Source organism: Diadema antillarum, unplaced genomic scaffold, assembly GCF_040938485.1.
Source record: "Diadema antillarum isolate AM-2024a unplaced genomic scaffold, OU_Dant_1.0 seq00000822_RagTag, whole genome shotgun sequence".
NCBI classification, from domain to species: Eukaryota; Metazoa; Echinodermata; class Echinoidea; order Diadematoida; family Diadematidae; genus Diadema; species Diadema antillarum.
The window spans coordinates 1211465-1230950 of NW_027271699.1; the positions used below are offsets into that span (position 1 = coordinate 1211465).

At 40.0% G+C, this 19486-nt stretch overlaps 1 protein-coding gene across 1 annotated transcript; it reads right to left on the reverse strand.

The window, feature by feature from the left end:
• Nucleotides 1-3663: 3663 nt before the first annotated feature.
• On the reverse strand, nt 3664-16605 carry LOC139739952 (monocarboxylate transporter 12-like). Its single transcript, XM_071650550.1, has 6 exons — nt 16428-16605; nt 10641-10906; nt 9230-9809; nt 7398-7489; nt 3905-4058; nt 3664-3785 (listed from the first exon to the last, which is right to left on the reverse strand). Exons 1-6 carry the CDS (start codon nt 16603-16605, stop codon nt 3664-3666), a joined length of 1392 nt encoding a protein of 463 aa, XP_071506651.1.
• Nucleotides 16606-19486: the final 2881 nt, after the last annotated feature.

A 19486-nucleotide genomic window follows, 5' to 3' on the forward strand; every position in this document is an offset into this window, starting at 1 on the left:
ACATAAATACCCGTAAAAACTATTCAAAATCCAAGAAAGTCACGCTCATGTGGCTGATACACTGCCAATAATAAATTGAAGTGGATTTGTGGAGAGAAAAGTACTCAGAGAGGGAGAATTTCTTCTTCCATAGAGGGCACCATGGTGGCTTGACCCAAGACTATTTCGGGTTTAATTTAAACCCGAAATAGACTTGGGTTTAACTAAACCTCGCTAGCAGAATACAAAATTAAACCTCGGGTCTAGCTAAACCATAGGTGAGTCTAAAATGGGTTTAAACCTTGGTCTACAGTAGAATACGGGCCTGGCAGTCCATACAGTCTAAACGCGTGATGAGTACGCGCGAAATAAAAGGGCGTTGCACTGTGGACTATCAGTTAACTAGGGGTGCGTTTATAAGATTTTTCTGCTGGCCAGAAACAGTGTTTTGAAATACTGTTTATGGCCAAACAGTGATTCTAGCTCGAAAAAAAAAATCTTATAAACGCTCGCCGTGATTACAAACAGTGTTTTGAAACACTGTTTGTAAACGCACAAAATAGTGCGTTTACAAACAGTGTTTCTGTAGAATCAGTGTTTCAAAAATCTTATAAACGCAACCGCGATCGCAAACACTGTTTATGTGACGTCACAATGCCTTGCGCGCACCCTGTTTGACCTTTTGCCGAGGAAAAAACTGCGCAGAGTGAATTGCGCAATGGCACAGTCTGAGCGAGAGCCCCAACACGCTCGGAGAAAAAATCTTATAAACGCTCTCCTGACGAAAGTGTGATTTGAATCAGTGTTTCAAAACAGTGTTTCAAAACAGTGATTCTAGGCCCGCAAAATCTTATAAACGCACCCTAGGTCACTTGATAGTATACTAATGATGCACAGGATAGAGTGTGTTAGTGAAGGTGCGGCGCGCTCGAGAGTATTGACAATGGTGCGACATGCACGAGGCGCAGCCGAGTGCATGTTTGCAACCGTTGTCAATACTCGAGAGTAAGCCGCACCTTCACTAACGCCACGAAATAATCCTGTGCATCATTATTTTTATAAAATGGGTCGAAAACTAACAGCATTATTCACGTACTTTTGTGGGTCAATACCAGTCAGCTACATGTAGCACTCGCTCAAAAGTCAAGATGTCCGAAGATGTTCGTCCCAAACATTTACGCACGTCGCACTCGGAAATCCCGCACACTATAAGTACTGTACGTACGTATAAGAGTATACGTACGGCCACGTACTGTTATGCACAAGAAAGGCCGCCGGCTGTTGTGGCAGCCCGCGGCCCTAACTAGAAGTTGTTTACAGGATTGACAGCGCGTATATAGCGCGTGACGCACTTGTAACAACTGATTGAGTGCGCACTGCTAGTGTAAAACATTGTGACGTACGTCAGGCCAGGGAGGTGGAAGAGAGACTCTTCTTAGTGCTTACCTGAAGAAAATAATGCACGCACACGTGACTCATTTCAGCGCTTCCAATTGGCTACATTCTTGAACCCATTTTATAATACACAGTGCAACGCATTTTCACTTCAGTGCCGCGCGGTGCGCGCAGCAAATTCATTGTTTTGTCATCTACGCGCAAACGTAGCCTAAGTCCTAAGGATACCTAAAGACAGCTAAAACGGCTTCAGATGTTGAATAAAATGGGAATTTCTAGGACCCTAGATGTGGAATATAAAGCAAATAATCAACTTTTAGTTTCAGGTAATGAGACAAACTATCACTTCCTCGGCGATCTGAATGTGTACGCTATCTTTCCTCAGCTGCGCTTCGGAAAGATAGCTACATCCAGATCGCCTCGGAGGTTTGTCCCATCACCTTCACCAACGTTGATTATTTGCTTACTATTTCATTAGTGTTTTCTTGGTATCTCACAAAAAGTTAAAAGCCCAATTCTCATCTCCACCAATACTGTATCATCCCTTTAATATTATGGGAAATTGTTGCTCATGGGCTCTTCACTTATGCATAAATCATCACTATCCACATCACACACACACACACACACACACACACACAAACACTAACACTAACACAGTCGAATCACCATACGTACACACAAAATATATACACTTGTACACGTGACATATGCTCGATAAGTTGTGATGCTACATAGCATAACTAATGCTTTATTTTTGTTTTTATTTTTTACAGACGATCTACGTTCAGACATTTTTCAATACAGGGATATACATGTATACTTTAACAATATATGTATTTGTGTATATATATATTATATTTTATTATATATATATATATATATATATATATAGTTGAAAGAAATTGGACTGAGGCGGGACGTTGCTCTCGATCTTAGTCTCCCTTTTATTTGTCAAGCTTTCGGCCCGTCATTGGGCCTTCGTCAGGACCTACCAACAGAACGATTATTATATGAATAACCTGATGTGTCATATAATATATAATGCAATTTCACATATTACCAATCTTTTAAATCATTTCCTTTATATACACAAATCAGTCATTCAATTCAATACAAATATCCAATCTAACCTCAAATCATCATCAGAAATTCAGAATAACATCATATGTCCAAAAATATATATAAATAAATTCTTATATCATAATGCTGCCATATAATAATCATATTGTCTTAGCATGATGATCACAAACAGAGTCATTATACATATATATCATATTCATATGTCTATTTGCATTGTGTATATGTATACATCCGCATACGCACACATAAATAAATTCTTAGCATAATGCTGCCATATAATAATCATATTGTCTTATAATTCTTAGCATGATGATCACAAACAGAATCATTATACATATATATCATATTCATATGTCTATTTGCATTGCGTATATGTATACATCCGCATACGCACACACACACAATGTGTGTGTGTATGTATACATATACGCGGATGTATACATATACGCAATGCAAATATTATTATATCGTCGTTTGCTTCGATGTCAGCACCATTTCATATGTCCACAAGTACGATATCTCAACATGTGCATGAAACTTGTGAGAAACTATAGGAAGTACTTCAGCCTCTCGAAATGCCAAAACAATCGGAGGATGATTGGAAAAAAAAGGCCAAACGTTTCGGAGACTTGTGGGATTTTCCTTTCGCAGTTGGTGCTCTTGATGGGAAACACGTTGCACTTGTGAACCCAGCAAACACTGGGTCAATGTACTACAATTATAAAGGTTTCCCCAGTATTGTGCTCATGGCAGTAAGTGATGCAGATTCTTGTTTCACCTTGGTTGACTGTGGTCAATATGGAAGAGTTTGTGATGCCGGCGTCTTCCAGAATTCAGTGATATCTGATCTTTTGGAAAGGAATAAGCTTAACATTCCGAAGGCATATTTCAAAATTAGCAAGTCAGATGAACAGATTCCGTTCATGATTGTCGGGGATGAAGCATTCCCCTTGAGGACGTATTTGATGCGCCCTTTTGCAGCTCGTACCCTGAATGATGAGGGACGTATCTACAACTACAGACATTCCAGAGCCCGACGTTGTGTCGAATGGGCTTTCGGCATTTTGGCAAAAAAAAAAAAAAAAAATTGAAGCTTTCCAACGCCCTATGCGCCTTCAGCCAGACAAAGCAGTTGTAGTTACGAATGCAGGCACGGTTCTCCACAACTTTGTCAGGAGACGGGATGGCCACATGAAAGATCGCACATCATCTGTGAAGTATGAAACATTCCAGAATCCAGGAGATGGTTTCATCAATCTCCAACCGCTTCATGGCACAAGGTTTGCTGACGACGCAGTTGGCCTGAGAGACGCAATCACAAAATGTTTCTGCGATCCGGAGGGGAGTGTGGAATGGCAACATCAACATGTGTTCAGAAATGTACAACTACGCCAACAAATTGATTAAACACAAGTAGGTACACCAACTGTACTAAAGTATCACATACCTTCATTGGGTGGCTGTATATCACTTTCGAGCTTGTCCCATGCCTGCTGTCGTTGGTCCTTGCTTTTGTAGTCGACATGTTGTGGATCCCACAGTAGAGGCATCTCTCTAACCTTTTCTATTACCGTGTACCTGTAGTCATCCATGACAATTACCTGTTGAAGAAATTTAAGTCACTTGGTTTATGATAGAGTATAAAGATGTAGGGGAGACTCAGGTTAGTTGAGCTACCCCCACTCATTTAAAATAGGGAAATTTTAAACCAAGAAATGTAAATGCCATCATTGATTATACTTGTGAAATTATTTGTTGTTGTTTTTTTTATTCACTCATTTGGACTGACATGTATAACAATATTTTTTTCGTACTTGAAGTTGATTAAGATTTTGTGTTAGAAAAAAAAAACTTTTTCCACAGAACTACACATTTTTTTAAAATACCCTGCCCTTCTGACCTTCTTCAATCATTTCGAGGTAAAAAAAAAATGCAGAACCCACATAAATCACATACATACTAGGTGTTTCAAAAAAAACATTTCCCACTTTTGATCATTAATAGTTCAAAAACTATTCATCCAATAAAACTGTCATTGATATGAGTAATAGCTGGATAGTGTACAATTTGGTTGAAGGTGATTTGGACGTGAAAACATAAATCAGTTTCATTAAATCTAAGATTGATTTTGAAATAAGGTTTCAGATTTTGGTCAAATTTTAACCCTCTGTACAAAAATGGAACTTCACACTGGAACCAATGATGTGTATGTCAGTGTGTGCTGACAATGGCCCTGAACAATGGACATGCCTGAACCACCTGTTGACTAGGCGTCAGTCTCGAGCTCCCTGGCACATGAATGCTTAATCAATAATTCATGTGGATTGCCCTGGGCACTGCTAGTCTGAATTCATGCACGGTAAAGTGCTTGCAAACACCACACTTCATTCCAGCTGGCACTTATTTTCAAATTTTGTTTCACATATCACTAAATTTGGGATATAAATAAGAATAAATGATCTTCAGTTCCTCATTTTAATACAATTGTCTATAATCTGACAAATTTTTCGCTTTTTCGGTTAAAAAAGATCACTATGATAGTGGAATTTCTCATGAATAAATAATGAAGCATTCAAACCCTGGCCATTGTTCAGGACCATTGTCAGGGTGTTAACCACACACTCCCATACACACCCATTGACCCCTGTGCAAAGTAAAATTTTGTACAGAGGGTTGAAAATAGAGCAAAGTCCTGAACCTAATTGTGAAATTAATCATGGATTTCATGAAATTGATTCATGCTTTCATATCTAAACCACCTTCAACCAAATTGTACACTATTCAGCTATCATTCATATCAATGACAGTGTTATCTGATATATAATATTATTTTTGAATTATTAAGAATCAAAACTGGGAAATGTTTTTTGAAACACCTAGTAGAATGTAATGTTGTTCTTTCAGAAAAAGGGGGTGAGTGGGGCATTTTACATAGCAACCCTGAAGTGTTGGATAACTTAGATATAATGGCATGTGCTATGAAATCCCAATATTTAATGAGTAACAATAAATCCTATTAATTTGAAACTTACCTCCAGGCTCCAGAGCACACATTCAGCATACGACACCAGCGGCCACACCCGAACAGGTTGGTATACGCGGCTCGAAAATCGAACAAGCTCTATTCCCACTATGCTGTACTATTCGCAGCTATTCGCAGCTATTCGGTATTTTCGAATAGTGCCCTCTGATGTGAACCGGTGTGAGAAAATCCTATCGTTCGATTCAAGCTATTCGCGTGCCCTCGAAAAACGAGCCCGAATACCCGAATAGTATACTTCTATGTGAACGCAGCCTGAGCGGTGGCAAAATCTTCGTGTATAGCCATCGTATTTCCTTCGTCACGTTCGTGTCGCATCTTCTTTAGGCTGCGTTCACATAGAAGTATTCGGTATTCGGTATTAGGTATTCGCTATTCGCTATTCGGGCACCGAGTACACCATCACCCGCACCGTCAACTCACCATCCCATGCAGTGAGGATTTCTTCCTCCTACATCCCAGCAAATCTTATCAACAATTTCTAAACTGCATCAGAATGTCAGTCTACATGCTTATTTTTGGTAAAGGGCAAATCCAGACCAAAATTGTCATTATTTCATAAACGAGAGACGGTATACGCTGCAAGAAAATCGAACAAGCTCGATTCCCACTTTGCTATACTATTCGCAGCTATTCGATACTTTCGAATAGTGCCCTCTTATGTGAACCGGTGTGAGGAAATCCTATCGTTCGATTCAAGCTATTCGCGTGCCCTCGAAAACGAGCCCCGAATACCCGAATAGTATACTTCTATGTGAACGCAGCCTTATAGCCTTCGTGGATAGTTTGAGTGCATTCGTGTGACCTATTGTAGGCATATCGTACTTGCTTCGGCTTGTGATCGACTTTGACCTAGTTCGAGGCCCGACCAGATTCACATGAAATTGAAAACTTCCGTATTCGAACTGCCATCTTGTGTCAGTTTCGGGACTTTGTGACACCACCCTATGGAAATCGGATGGCTTGAAGTGAAATCCATCGAAAGTGGGAAATTACTTAAACGTTTACGTTGGGAAAATGTAATTCCAACAGGCACATACGACATAACATAACGTAAAGTTATTGCAACGTGACTAGTAGTCCAGCACTGGACCCTTTTTATCGATTCGTTGGGGGGGGGGGGGGGGGGATTCGCCGACCATACGTGTTAAAGCTCTCGGGATCGCGCCATTACTTGGCTTAACGCGTATAGTCGGGGAAAAAATCGACAGTGCGTCTCATCTGTCACCGAGTACGAAATATTGTTCTTTAGTAAACACCATACCCTATTTGTTTTTACAATACCTTGAACGTCAACAGATGCCGCACACTCACAGTCACCGTACCTACGTACCGGTATGTATTTAATAGACAGACTATGACACGGTAGCACGACTTGTCGTATGGGTTGCAAACAGCGCCGAGCTATTCTCCGTAAAAAGAAATCTATCTTATTACTTATTGTTCAAAGTTATCTTTCCCGTGGCTGTTTATTGACTACAGGTCAGAGTAGCAACGAGAATGTAATAATGTTTCGTTACTATCCACAGAGTGTCGCTCTTGAGTGTCAGTAAAAGCATGTAGTAACAAATCGACGTTTAACGATTTAACAAAACGACAATATACGAGCGACTAAGGGGTTAAAGGAACGCTGCTTCTCAATTGCAGAACAAAGAATTCAGTTGGAGGCTAATCATTTCCTCCTAATTCTGCTGTCTTCTCTTCCAGATATTATGTGACTCGTACAAGGAATTATAGAAATACAATCTGTGCAAAGTTTTGCTAGTAAGGTGGTCATTCAACACGGCTTGCAGAGTCTATTCCGAAACTGCTGTGACTTTCCTCTTTGCGACGCTTTTCAGGCTTGGTGTCAGTGATCCTTGGTCGTCCGTTCTTCGTTGAAACAGCGAAAGACGCTTACAGATATGAGAACTAGAAGGCCACAGGAGAGATCGACCAACCCAGCGACGGCGAAGGCCAGGTTGTACGAGCCAGTAGAGTCAAAGACAGCCCCTGTGGGAAACGGAAAGATTCAATGGAAGAAAGAAACATGTATCATACAAGCAAAGTTGGATTCATGGTCTAAGGTAGAAGTCGAATGGCGTTGGATGGAAGGACTATTGCATGACGTCCAACATGTCCAATCGGCATGGGTATGACAGCTTCTGTTATAACCATGGCTAAAATTGATATGAAACCATTTTCCCCTCATTCCAATAAGTTTCCCTTCGGAGAATGAGAAGCTTAAGCTGATGATGCCACGTCGTAATAATTATATTATTCACAGTAATGGTGTAACAATATTGTTATGCCGGCTGTACAATAGTGGTGATATCAAGGTTTGATGATGTAAGCATGTAGGCTACACATATAATCAAAACAATATCTCATCAATTACTGTGTACACAGGAGTTCATCGATAAGAGTTCAAAGTCTTGACTGTGAACATGAAGAAATGGAACATAGATCAGTGTTTAGGTGTCAATAAAGGGGAATTCCAGACCAAACAAATGTTAGTCTGAAAGGAGATAAGGACAACCATAATATGAAATTTGATCAAAATTGGATAGGAATTAGGGAGGTTTTGACGTTGTGGATTTCGTTAATTGTCACTGAATATTTCTTGAACAATCAATATGAATATGTGGTAAATTGATGATGTCATCACTCACAGCTTTCCATAACGCAATTATCATGGCCCGGCCTTAAAATCTAGAATATCTGACTCATGATTATTCCTAAGTTATTCAGCTGGGAATAACATGATATCATGATATCATTTACTATTATCGCCGAAGAATTGCATTTTCTTCATTTCTCTCTCTTCCCTCTCTCTCTCTCTCTCTCTCTTGCAAGGTCAATTGAATTGTGACATCATTGATGACATCACAAAACCACTCATGTGAAATGTCCACATCAACTGTTCAATAACTTGTTTGTTTTTTTGCAAAAATTGGTAAATCTGTAGGATTTATATCTTTTTTTATTCCTTCTAATCCGATTTGATTAAATTTTGGCTATTGTGCTTGTGATATTTAATTATTCTTTCTTTTCAGATTAACTTTAAACCGGAATTACCCTTTAACAGGTTGAACAGCCGAAAACTGCTCAAATCATTCGAATGTGAATGTCGTATTATCTAGCATTTGTCAGTTCTGTGTTCTATATACCAGATGTTGATCTGTTCTTGTCGTATCTTTGTGTGTTTGTTTCTCTGTTTACCATTCCTCAATAGCAGCTTGCAGGCCTCATACGGTCATACTATGTTGCTATAATTTTCTATGTATTTGTGCTTTGTTTTCGTGTTTATTTCTTTTTGTCCTAAAATCTGTTCTGTAATGTCTGTCATGTTCAGAATGACTTTGTATAATTATATATATATATATATATATATATATATATATATATATATTCTTTTTTTTTGCAAGTCCATGAGTCGATTGTATGAGCTGTCCACAGTATACATGCTTTGCTGTTAGTGGATTCCTCATTTTTTTCATTATTCCTCAGGGCATGAATAATGTAAAATAGATTAATACCAGAATGATTGGAAACTATAATACTTACTGTATCATGTTTTCAATACCTCTAATTTTCATCATACAGCCAATTATTGTGCATTTAAAATCAATTTTTATTCTTTTGTTCAGTGGAAAAAAGGGAAAATAATATAAATTGAATTGAACAGACATGATAAAAAGAAGGCTACCCCCATTGCAGCACACCTTTCTGGATTATACACCTCGCACTTACCCATAAGAAACCCTCCAATTCCTTCTCCAATTCCTAAGCCTAGGTATGCGAGTGATATGGCTGCAACGAGGAAAGAGTCTTGCACGATAACTTTGGGCAAAAGAGAGTTCAAGACGATACCAGCCCCACAGGTGAAGCCATTTACGACAGACATAATGGCAAGCAACGAAAACGAGTCAACGGCGATGTTCAAGAAAAACGCGACAGTTGCGCAGACGTGTATGAATGCATACGTGAAGTGGTCGGGCACCACTTTGGCCTGGCTGAAGAATCCGACGAGGAAACGACCAAGAATATTTGAGGCGCCACCTATCGTTGCAAGCGTTACAGCCTCTCCGGCGGGAATCCCCTTGGACAGTGCATTCGGAATGACGAAGATAATCCAGGAGCTGTACGTCACTCCCGTGAAAAAAGACGCAAAGACGATAATGACGCTAGCAGGATGTCGCTGGAATAGCTCAATATTCATTAGCGCCCTCGCAGCATCCAAACATGAAAATCCGCCACACATGGCACTAACGTTCTGTTGCGAATGGCTAGATCCCTCCTCGGCTAATCTTCGATAAGATGTACCTGAATGCTGAGAAAAAAAAAAGGCAAACCATGGCATTCTGAACATGACATTCTTATTTGACGTTACCAAACAAGCTATCAATAAATCTTCTGATACAGATTACTCCAATGTTGTTGTAGGAACACAGAGATTAAAACATTTCTCCTGAGCAAAAATGACAAAAAAAAAAGGTTGCTAAATCAAATACTGGAGGATCAACCATCGCGTCCCTACCTGATTGTATGGATTACTTTAACCCATTTCATCATGACAGCTCACCACGGGTGGGAAAGTGTGTGGTGTCCAAATTGGAGACACGACATTTTACTCCTGCGGCAATTTCTCCGGTGTTGTTTTCTCAGATACTTGGGGTTAGGGTTGTAAAAGGGTTTTAGGTTATTTAAAGTTTGATGCAAGGATAAGAATTAGGGTTGGGGTTTGGAAACATGTTTGTAATAGAATTTATGTTTGGCTTAGCGTGCAGATATTTCATCGGGCAATTGTCGCTGGGAGCAATTCATGTCATAGAACAGTCCCAATGACTGATTGTTACGTGATTTTAGTTTTACTTTGCTCTACAGTACAGTAATGAATTTTTGTACAAAGGCTTTTTGCAAATTTTGCTCATTTTTGGCGTATCCGGATAGGACTGCAGTCCCTCCCGCAAACGCGCGCGCGCGCACACACACACACACACACACGCATACACACACAGTATGCATTGCTGTTCTTGCAGATACAAATAATCATAAAACATGATCTGTGTAATGTTTGTTTTGTATTTGTTTCACTCTTGTTGGATGTAAAGAAATGATTACTGAATTGAATTGCATTGAATTATTGTGATTAGATAGATACCCCAGGATCACTCTCAGCTGCAGTCTGTTGACCAGGTGGTCGAAAGAGGGCGCAAGCGACGAGTGAGTGAAGACTGAATCCACCCATGACGAGCATAGCGCCTCTCCAGCCGTAGATCAGCCGGAGCTCTTCGGCTGCAACCGGAAGTGTCATCATTCCTAGCCCTCCAGCAGTAAATATCACACTCGTAGTGATATCGAACATGTCGGGGAAGTACTCCAACAAGCTCATATGCGACGGGAATGAGACAAGACCGTATCCCATCCCTGCGTTAATGCATCAGGACCGGGGTGGGGGTAGGGAATAACAGGAAACATCAGGGCCTTAAAAAAATACTATCGACTTCGAGCCGTCTTTATTTGTATGAGAAAAAAAGACTACTAAGATGACAATAAATCATATTTCATTATCAAAGAAAAACCATTGTCATAATTTCGCTTTTAAAATCAATGTTGCATCGAGCGTTGTAGGGGAAGTCAACTTTATTTCCCCGTTGAAGTTGACTATGGTTAATAAAAAATTATGAAAAAAAAACATACAGCATGGTTAAAATCAAACTAAAACGAGGGCAGAAAATCAGAAAATCAAACATATCATGCGTTGTCATGAAACAAGGACAATGATTCTAATAGCAACACGTGAAAATCAAATGTTTACGGTGATGACGTCAACACCTACATTTATAGAGGTTTTTTAAAAATTAAATACAATGGAGAAAGTAACAGTTTGACATTGTGTAATGATTCACTAAATATGAGGTTACTGCAAGCGAATAATGCTATGAGTTCTACAGAACATGTTGCTTTTATTGGGTTTTTTTTTTGGGGGGGGGGGGGGCTTTTATTGAGGAAGAAGAAATATAGTGCAAATTTGAGTTGCTGTTTTTTTCTTGATTTACCAGAGATAGGTTAGTTGTCTAAGCTTTGCTTGGGGCATTAGTGGCGCTCTCGTATTGTATCACTGACATCGAATGGCCACAAGTTTTACCTGATATTACGAGAGCTAGGAGGAAGTGGTAACCCTTCGTCGCAAACGAGGATGCAAGGTACCCTGAAGTCCCGATAAGACAACCAGTCATGGTCAGCTGTCTCAGTGAAGTTAAGCGCACCAACGCAGGACAGACGACGGCTGAAATTGAATATAGATTAGACGGGAGTGAAGGTTTCTTCCCACTCTTTTCCTAACTTTAGGCAGGGCTCCACACTAACTTTTTTATTTGGTGTCCCGATGGGGCCACCAAAATCATCAATTTCAAATTTTGGGTGGCCCGAGAGAAAAATTTGGTGGCCCCCAAAAAACAATGAAAACATTAAGATTCATGCTGTTTTTATGAGTCACATATTTAAGTTTTGTTACTGTAAGATATTGGAAGCTGGACAAAACTTCTACTCATAAATAAACCTCAACAAACTCGCAACACTCACTCTCAGGCACTCATTCAGTCCTTTTCATCCATCCTTTAAACAAATTTAACTGCTGAATGGTAAGACTAAGTATAAATATTCATTGACAGGCACATGGGTTGCAACATCTTAACATAAATAAATGACACTTTTCAAAAAAATTTGGTGGCCCGAATTTCATTTTTGGCGGCCCCGGGCCACCGGGCCACCGTTAGTGTCGAGCCCTTCTTTAAGTAATTATACCCCGAGGGGTCCCCTGGCAAGTTTGGTCAAATTCCGGCCTCCATTTTACAAGAAAGACGTCGGACGTCGCACGACCCACTGACGCCGAACTGTGCATAATGGCAACATTCTCAATGAGCCATTTGCCTTAGGTGAGCTTAACACACAAACACACACACACACACACACACACACACACTCACTAACAGATTATACACATGCAAACAAAAACCAATAGAAAAAAAACAAACAAACGATACAAAATGAAACAAACAAAACAAAACATTAAAGAGGGCAAAGCTAATACAACAAGGCAACGAGAGGCCGACCCATGTGACAGAGGGGGTCATCCCACGAGACCGACACCCACGAGTCATACAGCCCATGAGCTCCACACTAGGCAAATGAGGACCCCATGTTCGATACTAGACAAACAAGACCAAGTATAGTTTGACACTATACGGAAATAATGTTCACGAGTTCGACACTACGCAAAAAGGTTCACGAGTCCGACACAACTTGGAAAAGAGCCCACGAGACCGACACCAGGCAAATAAGACCCACGAGTCCGACACTAGACAAAAAAAAAAAGAAGAAAAAAATCCACGAGTTCGACGGCCATGGATGAACAACGTCATCTATATGTCAACTACAAGTATGTATTTGTACAGGGTGCTGCATTAATAACAAAAGGGAGAAAATGACAGGAGCGAAATTTAGAACATTGTCTTTCTCATGGGCACCCTTCTACGCCTCCCCCTCCCCCCCCCCCCCGAAAGAAAGACAAGAAAACAATAAACGGTTTCAAGTTTACAGCTGCAGGTCTTTGATAAAGACATTGCTATCTTTTTTCTCTTCTTTCGTTCTTTAAAACAACAACCCTAAAAGTTCATTGACCCCTGCCTGTGACCTTTGACCTTGTGGTGACTATCAACTCCCCAAGGTACATCTACCATCCAAATTTGGTCACAAACGGACTTACGGATCAAAAGTTATGGCCCATAATCGAAACGCGCCCTAAAAACTTAGCATTGGGCCGTAAAAGGTCATTGACCCCTGCCTGTGACCTTTAACCTCGAGGTGACCTTCATACTTCCTAAAAAGTAAAACTTTGTATGACCACTCTTCCCTCCAAGTTTGATTCAAATTGAAGCCTAGAGTACAGAGTTATTCAAGTTTTTATAGCGTTGCGGGCAGACGACGGACGGACGGACGACGGACGGACAGACGCACAGTGGGCCAGAGAGATACCAAAGTGCGCCAAAAGTCACTTTGTTGATAATCGAGACGCCTAACAAAATTGTACACTATTCAGCTATTGCTCATATCAATGTTAGTGTTATCTGATATATAGTTTTTGAACTATTAAGGATCAAAAGTGGGAATTTTCCTTTGTAACACCCAGTACAAACTATGTGCATTGTCGTGTATGCAATTATGTAGGCCTATATGCATTTTGTGAATAAATCAAATCAAATCAAATCGAATAAGAAAAAATAGCGCCATAAAGTTAGTCACTCAATTTGGTTTTTTGATCGTTCAGCATTTAAATTTCCGATTAAGGCCCCGTTTACAGTGCAGCCCGGCCTCAATCGCGGTACTCGGCCCCGCAATTTTGTCCGTTTACAGTGCCGGGCTCGGCCCGGGCTTTTAATTTAAACCTTTCAATATTTTGTCGTAGTGGCGCTCTGCTTGTAAACAAACGACTATTATCTGGAGCGCGCCGGTCGCAATTTGGTACCGCATTTGACCCAGTTTGCGTTCATAGTTAGAAAAGGTCGGGCTCGGCCGCGGTGGAGACTACCTCTAGAGCTTGACCAAATGCGCAGCCGATTTTGGTACCGCATTTGGCCTTTCGCGCGTTTACAGTGAAATGAAGTCCGGGCTGGGCCGCGGCCGAGCAGGAACCTTTCGCTCACTGTAAACGGGGTCTAAAGGCCGTGTCACACATTTCCGGACAAGCTACGCGGGCTTGTGGCGAGGAGGGATTTTCCAGCACGCAGGAGAATTTTCCGCGGGCGGACAAGAATGTTTGCGAGTTTCGCACTCGTTTCTTACCTGCTAGACGCGTGCTACATACCTTCCATTTGCGTGTATTCCGTGTGACCTGCGTGAGAGCTTTGAAACCGATCCGTGTTCTGTTACGAGAGACTTACGGGTATTGAGCAGTACCTGCGTTGGAGTTGCCTTCGAGGTGCTGCCGTTAAAGGTCTCCTACTGATGTTCTGAGTTTACCTCTACGAGCGAATCCCCACGACTCACTCGGAACAAGTTTTGGGCATTGTCATACCGTATCTGGGGAAGTTTTGCGGCTTCACTTGCGGGGAAACAAATTTGCTACCCGGAGCTCTCTGCAGTTGGTCCGCACCTGACAGTACCTAGTGCGTATCTCGCTTGTAGTTTCCCGGAGGTACGCACACAAGTCCGATTTAATCGCAGCCAAGCTTTGAGCATGACCAAAACTTTGGTCCACGCAGAACGCCAGTAGGAGGCCCCTAGCGGCAGCACCTCTCAAGCAACTTCCACCCAGGTACTTCGCAGTCCCCGTATGCAGCCAAGATAATGACATTCTGTGGGATTTCTGCCATTTCTTCAGAGGAATTCCTTCACTGAGTTGTCAGCCCCCACGCGACTGGTATACAGGTCACACAGTATACCCGCAAGTAGAAGTGAAGTACATGTACAACGCGTCCAGCAATTAAGACACATGCACTGACTCGCCTAAATCCTTGTCCGCCCTCAGAAATTGTCCGGTATATTGGAAAATCCCCACACACAACAAGCCCGCGTAGCTTGCCCGGAAGAGTGTGACAGGGCCTAAACATGGTTGCGGGTAAAAAGATTTGCGTGCACACCTCCAGGCGACTACGGTTGAGATACGTGCTAGGTACTGTCATGTGCGGTCATCTGCGGGACCTCCGGGTAGTAAAAAATTGTTCTTTGCAAGTCGCACGTAAGGCTTGCACGGATAGGTGTGACACGGCCTTAAAGCATTCAAATAATCCGCAATGCGAGGAAGCGTCTTATAGAGCATTCAAATTCAATTCAACGGGACCTCGCTTGAGCTGGTACCAGAGAGGTGGGAACAACCAGGGTGGTGGGAACCCACCTCCCTGGAACAACCCTCTTCCCACTTCCCTGGTTATACAACAAAGCGTTGGCGACCGGTCAGGTGCAGTAAGTAATTAAATGAAAGTATGAAATGAAAGAAGGAAAGCAATTAATGAACTAATGTAGTTCTAAATTCGATTAGATATGAAACGAAATGCAGCTGTAGAAGAACAATCCACTACCATGAAAGATGGCGAGCACACGTCATCCAACAGGACGGAAGGCGTAACATCAACTCTGTCACTCCAGTTTGATGTGTTGGTTGGTATTACACACACCAAGATCTACCTCCAGAGATGTCTCAATCTCCCCGAATTAGACGGCTAAATCCCCTTAGACGAACTCCCCTTATGATTATCAAGACTGAATCAATAACTATTTTAAATAGTATTCTTTCCCCGATAAAAGAAAATGCATAGTCAAAGAAATGTACATTAAGATTGTGGCAGGTTACACACAACACTTCGCAGCAAGCTAGGTCCTCTTCTTCGGGGAACAGCAGGCGTAATATCAAATTAGCCATCCAGAACCACAAAGTTACAGACTTCTGTTGCATATTTGTTACTGTTTTTCTAATCATAATTGTGAATAACAATAATGATAATAATAATGATAATAATAATAATAATAGATACAATTTCTATAGCGCCATTTTCCACTCTGAAGAAATGCTCAAATCGCTTTACACCAAAGTAAGAAGATTGAAAATACATACACCATAAGAGAAGAAGATGAAAAAGAAGACATGATAGTCCGTCTTTAAAACGCACTGTGAAGGACACTTTTACGCTTGTTTCATGCAGCTGCTTTCATAATTGACATCTATTTTTGATTTGCATTCATGGAAAGTGAAAGTCCGCAGTAGTGCTTTGGGTGTTTGTTTGTTTGTTTTCGCATTTATAGTTAACTCATGCAAAGTCAGAACAAAAGCGTGCGTTGTTAGCACCACCAATTTGCCCAGGAATATGTTCCTCTGTATACCTTTTCGTATTCAATAAACCAGTGAAGAACAGGTGAATGAATATGTGAAGAATTTGTGAAGAATACTTACCAAGACCTTGGGCTAATCCATGAGACAACCCAACAGCGAGCCCAGCTACTGCCGTAGAAATGTTAATATCACCGCTGATATCATTAAGGAAGACGCCATAGGACTTTAAGGTTCCCACCTCCAGGTAGACAACTACAGCAGCACCCGCCAAGATAAACAATCTCTCCCCCCGTGACATCCTATCGCTGTTTCCTTCCATCATCTGAAAAGATACAAATAAAGCACTATCAGTGCACAATGAACACGAAGGTATTACGTTTTACCCTTTTTTACGCAGTGGTGTTACAGTACGAAACAGTTATCCCGATACACATAAGCACGATCAAACCAGGGAGGTGTGTGAGTTTAATAGACACAACTCGCTCAAGTAAAAGATCCCACTTCACTCATTCATTCAGAGCAGGGTACGTATACTTGACTGAAAGATCGGTCTGTATCTTGTCGTCGGGGATATGTTCCGCGAAGGCTACATCTGGCTTCACGGAATCCCCTCCTCGGAGCAGAGCCGTAAATGTCAAAAAAAAAAAAAAATATATATATATATATATATATATATATATGTAAAAAACTCATCCGGACAGACGGATTTTTCTGTCTAGGTGCTAACCTGGTAAATATAGTGGTCCCCCTACCTATCCACACAAGTAAATGGGCGAAATGGTGTCAAACCCTCGCGGTTCATCCCAGATGACTAGCAATAGCCAGCAAACGTTATATTAACCAGGCACATTTGTGCCCTATACTTTATACGCTTTAATGAACCAAGGGAATAAGCGTCACGGTTGAGAGAACAACACCTCTTCAGTTCTGCGTCATTTCGGGACACCAAAGTTCTAAGCGTATTAACATGTATACACTGTTATGCAAAGTACGTGCCACTGAATTACAAAAGCAGTTTGTGGTAACAAACAGATACCAACTCGCAGTAATTTTTAATGTGTTTACTCGGTTCCTTGCATGATTCGCATCCGGCCTTGGGGAAAAAAGGCACTCGGGGAATTTTAGTATCACAAGTAGCAGTCTCCAAGAAAACAAAAGAATCAATGCTTTGCTGAGTAAACAATATAAAAATTAGATTGAAATTGAACTTGAATGTGAACTTTATTCTCTTCCATTAAAAAAACACACACACACATAATTGTACAATAACAAACTGAGGACAGGGAAAGAGTACATGAACATGTAATACATAACATATGATAACTATAAATGAAACATGGAAACTATAAAAGACCAGGGTCTTGTCAGGGTGGTTCTCAACAGAAAGAATAAGAGGAAACATTATTGCTTAACGATGAAAATATGAGGCAGGTGAAAATATTACAAAAACGCACACACACACACACACACAAAATAATTTTCGTTATAAAATTATAAATGGTCATAAGTCGTATAAAACCCTAGAAAACGAAAAATACAATATTATTTATAATTATCATGTATTTCATAATGGCAACCCATAACCATCTGGCAAATATCTTTAAAGATTCTTCTTAAAGATATTTGTAGTTGGAGAATTTGTAACTGTGTCTGGTAAAGAATGCCATAATGAGGGTCAAGTATGTATGAGTGTGTGCATTAGATATACATGTATATAATGTACCGGTAATTTGAATAAATTATATCATTTCGTGTGTTGTGACAATAAGTCTGATCATATTTATTATTTCGTGTGTTGTGACTGTAAATCTGATCATTAGATTCAAACATACCAGAAAGTATCTCAGGTAACAAGTTCGTTTTATGTTTGAACAGAATATACATAAAAATATCATACTTATTCAATGGATATATATTCAAAATGCTAATTTTCAGAAACAAAGGCATTGACGACGCTGTATACAGAATCGAATTGCTCTTTTTGAATTATTTTAATTTTTCATTTCATTTTGTTCATTTTAATTCTCATATTTCTTCCAATAAATAACACAGAATGAATCAGGAATTATATCATAAGCATATATACGCTAGAATATGCGAAACGAAAATTAACAAACAGATATAAATACATATCGGCAAAATACTAAGTTATGTTCGCAGGGGAAAAGAGAAAACTGAGAGGTCCGCTAAAAAGCAATGATTTTATATTGTGAACCATAAATGTGTCGTGTAAATTTGATTGATGAGTATTTGCTCATAAAGCATTACAAAAATTCAAATGAGATGAAATCAAAATGTTATGTGGCAGAATCAAAACCGTCATTGGTAAAATACCTTTTATCCTGCTAATTACTCCAATATTTCTCGAAATTATTTTATTCATTATGGCTATTTGCTTTTCCCAGTTCAATTTGCAGTCAATGAAAACCCAAGAAATTGTGTACATTCTACTTGCGATAATTTTACATCATTAATTTTTACGTCACAAAGTTCAAAACCTGAAATCTTTTTCTTACCTTTAAAAAATACTTGTATTTTGACTTTCAATATTTACAATCAATCTTTTACCACGAAACCATTTTGACAATTCAGATAACTTATTATTCACATCATTCACTAACACGTTTAAATCAAAACGAAAAATCAATGAAGTAGAATCATCAGCGTATAAAATGAAATTAACCACACGCGAAATATTGCACATATCATTATGAAATAAAAAAAAAATAACAATGACCTTAATTATGGAACTCTATAGGGGACTCCACGTAAAACATCACATGTATCCGATAAAGCATCTTTGCATAATTAGGTGATACGCTATCAGCGTATCACCTATTGTGATTGTCAAAATTTCTCTTTTTTAGGTGATACGCTATCAGCGTATCACCTATTGTGATTGTCAAAATTTCTCTTTTTAGGTGATACGCTATCAGCGTATCACCTATTGTGATTGTCAAAATTTCTCTTTTTAGGTGATACGCTTTTAGCGTATCACCTATTGTGTTTGTCAAAATCTTCCTTTCTTTCTTTTTATTCTTCTTTCTTTCTGGCACATTTTGTGTCGTGAATATCTCAACATTGACATGACGGAATAACATGACATTTTCAGTCAACATGTCTCATGACAATATCTAGCCACAATAAGGTTTTCATGACAGTAACATATCTATGACGTC

Bases quoted from the DNA above. Each gene is read 5' to 3' on its own strand.
- LOC139739952 (XM_071650550.1), bottom strand. From the start codon at position 16,605: ATGTCACGGGGGGAGAGATTGTTTATCTTGGCGGGTGCTGCTGTAGTT. The intron at 10,907-16,427 runs GTAAGTATTCTT...GCATTAACGCAG, and splicing joins TGGATTAGCCCAAGGTCTTG to GGATGGGATACGGTCTTGTC. The intron at 7,490-9,229 runs GTAAGTGCGAGG...CGTTTCCCACAG, and splicing joins AATTGGAGGGTTTCTTATGG to GGGCTGTCTTTGACTCTACT.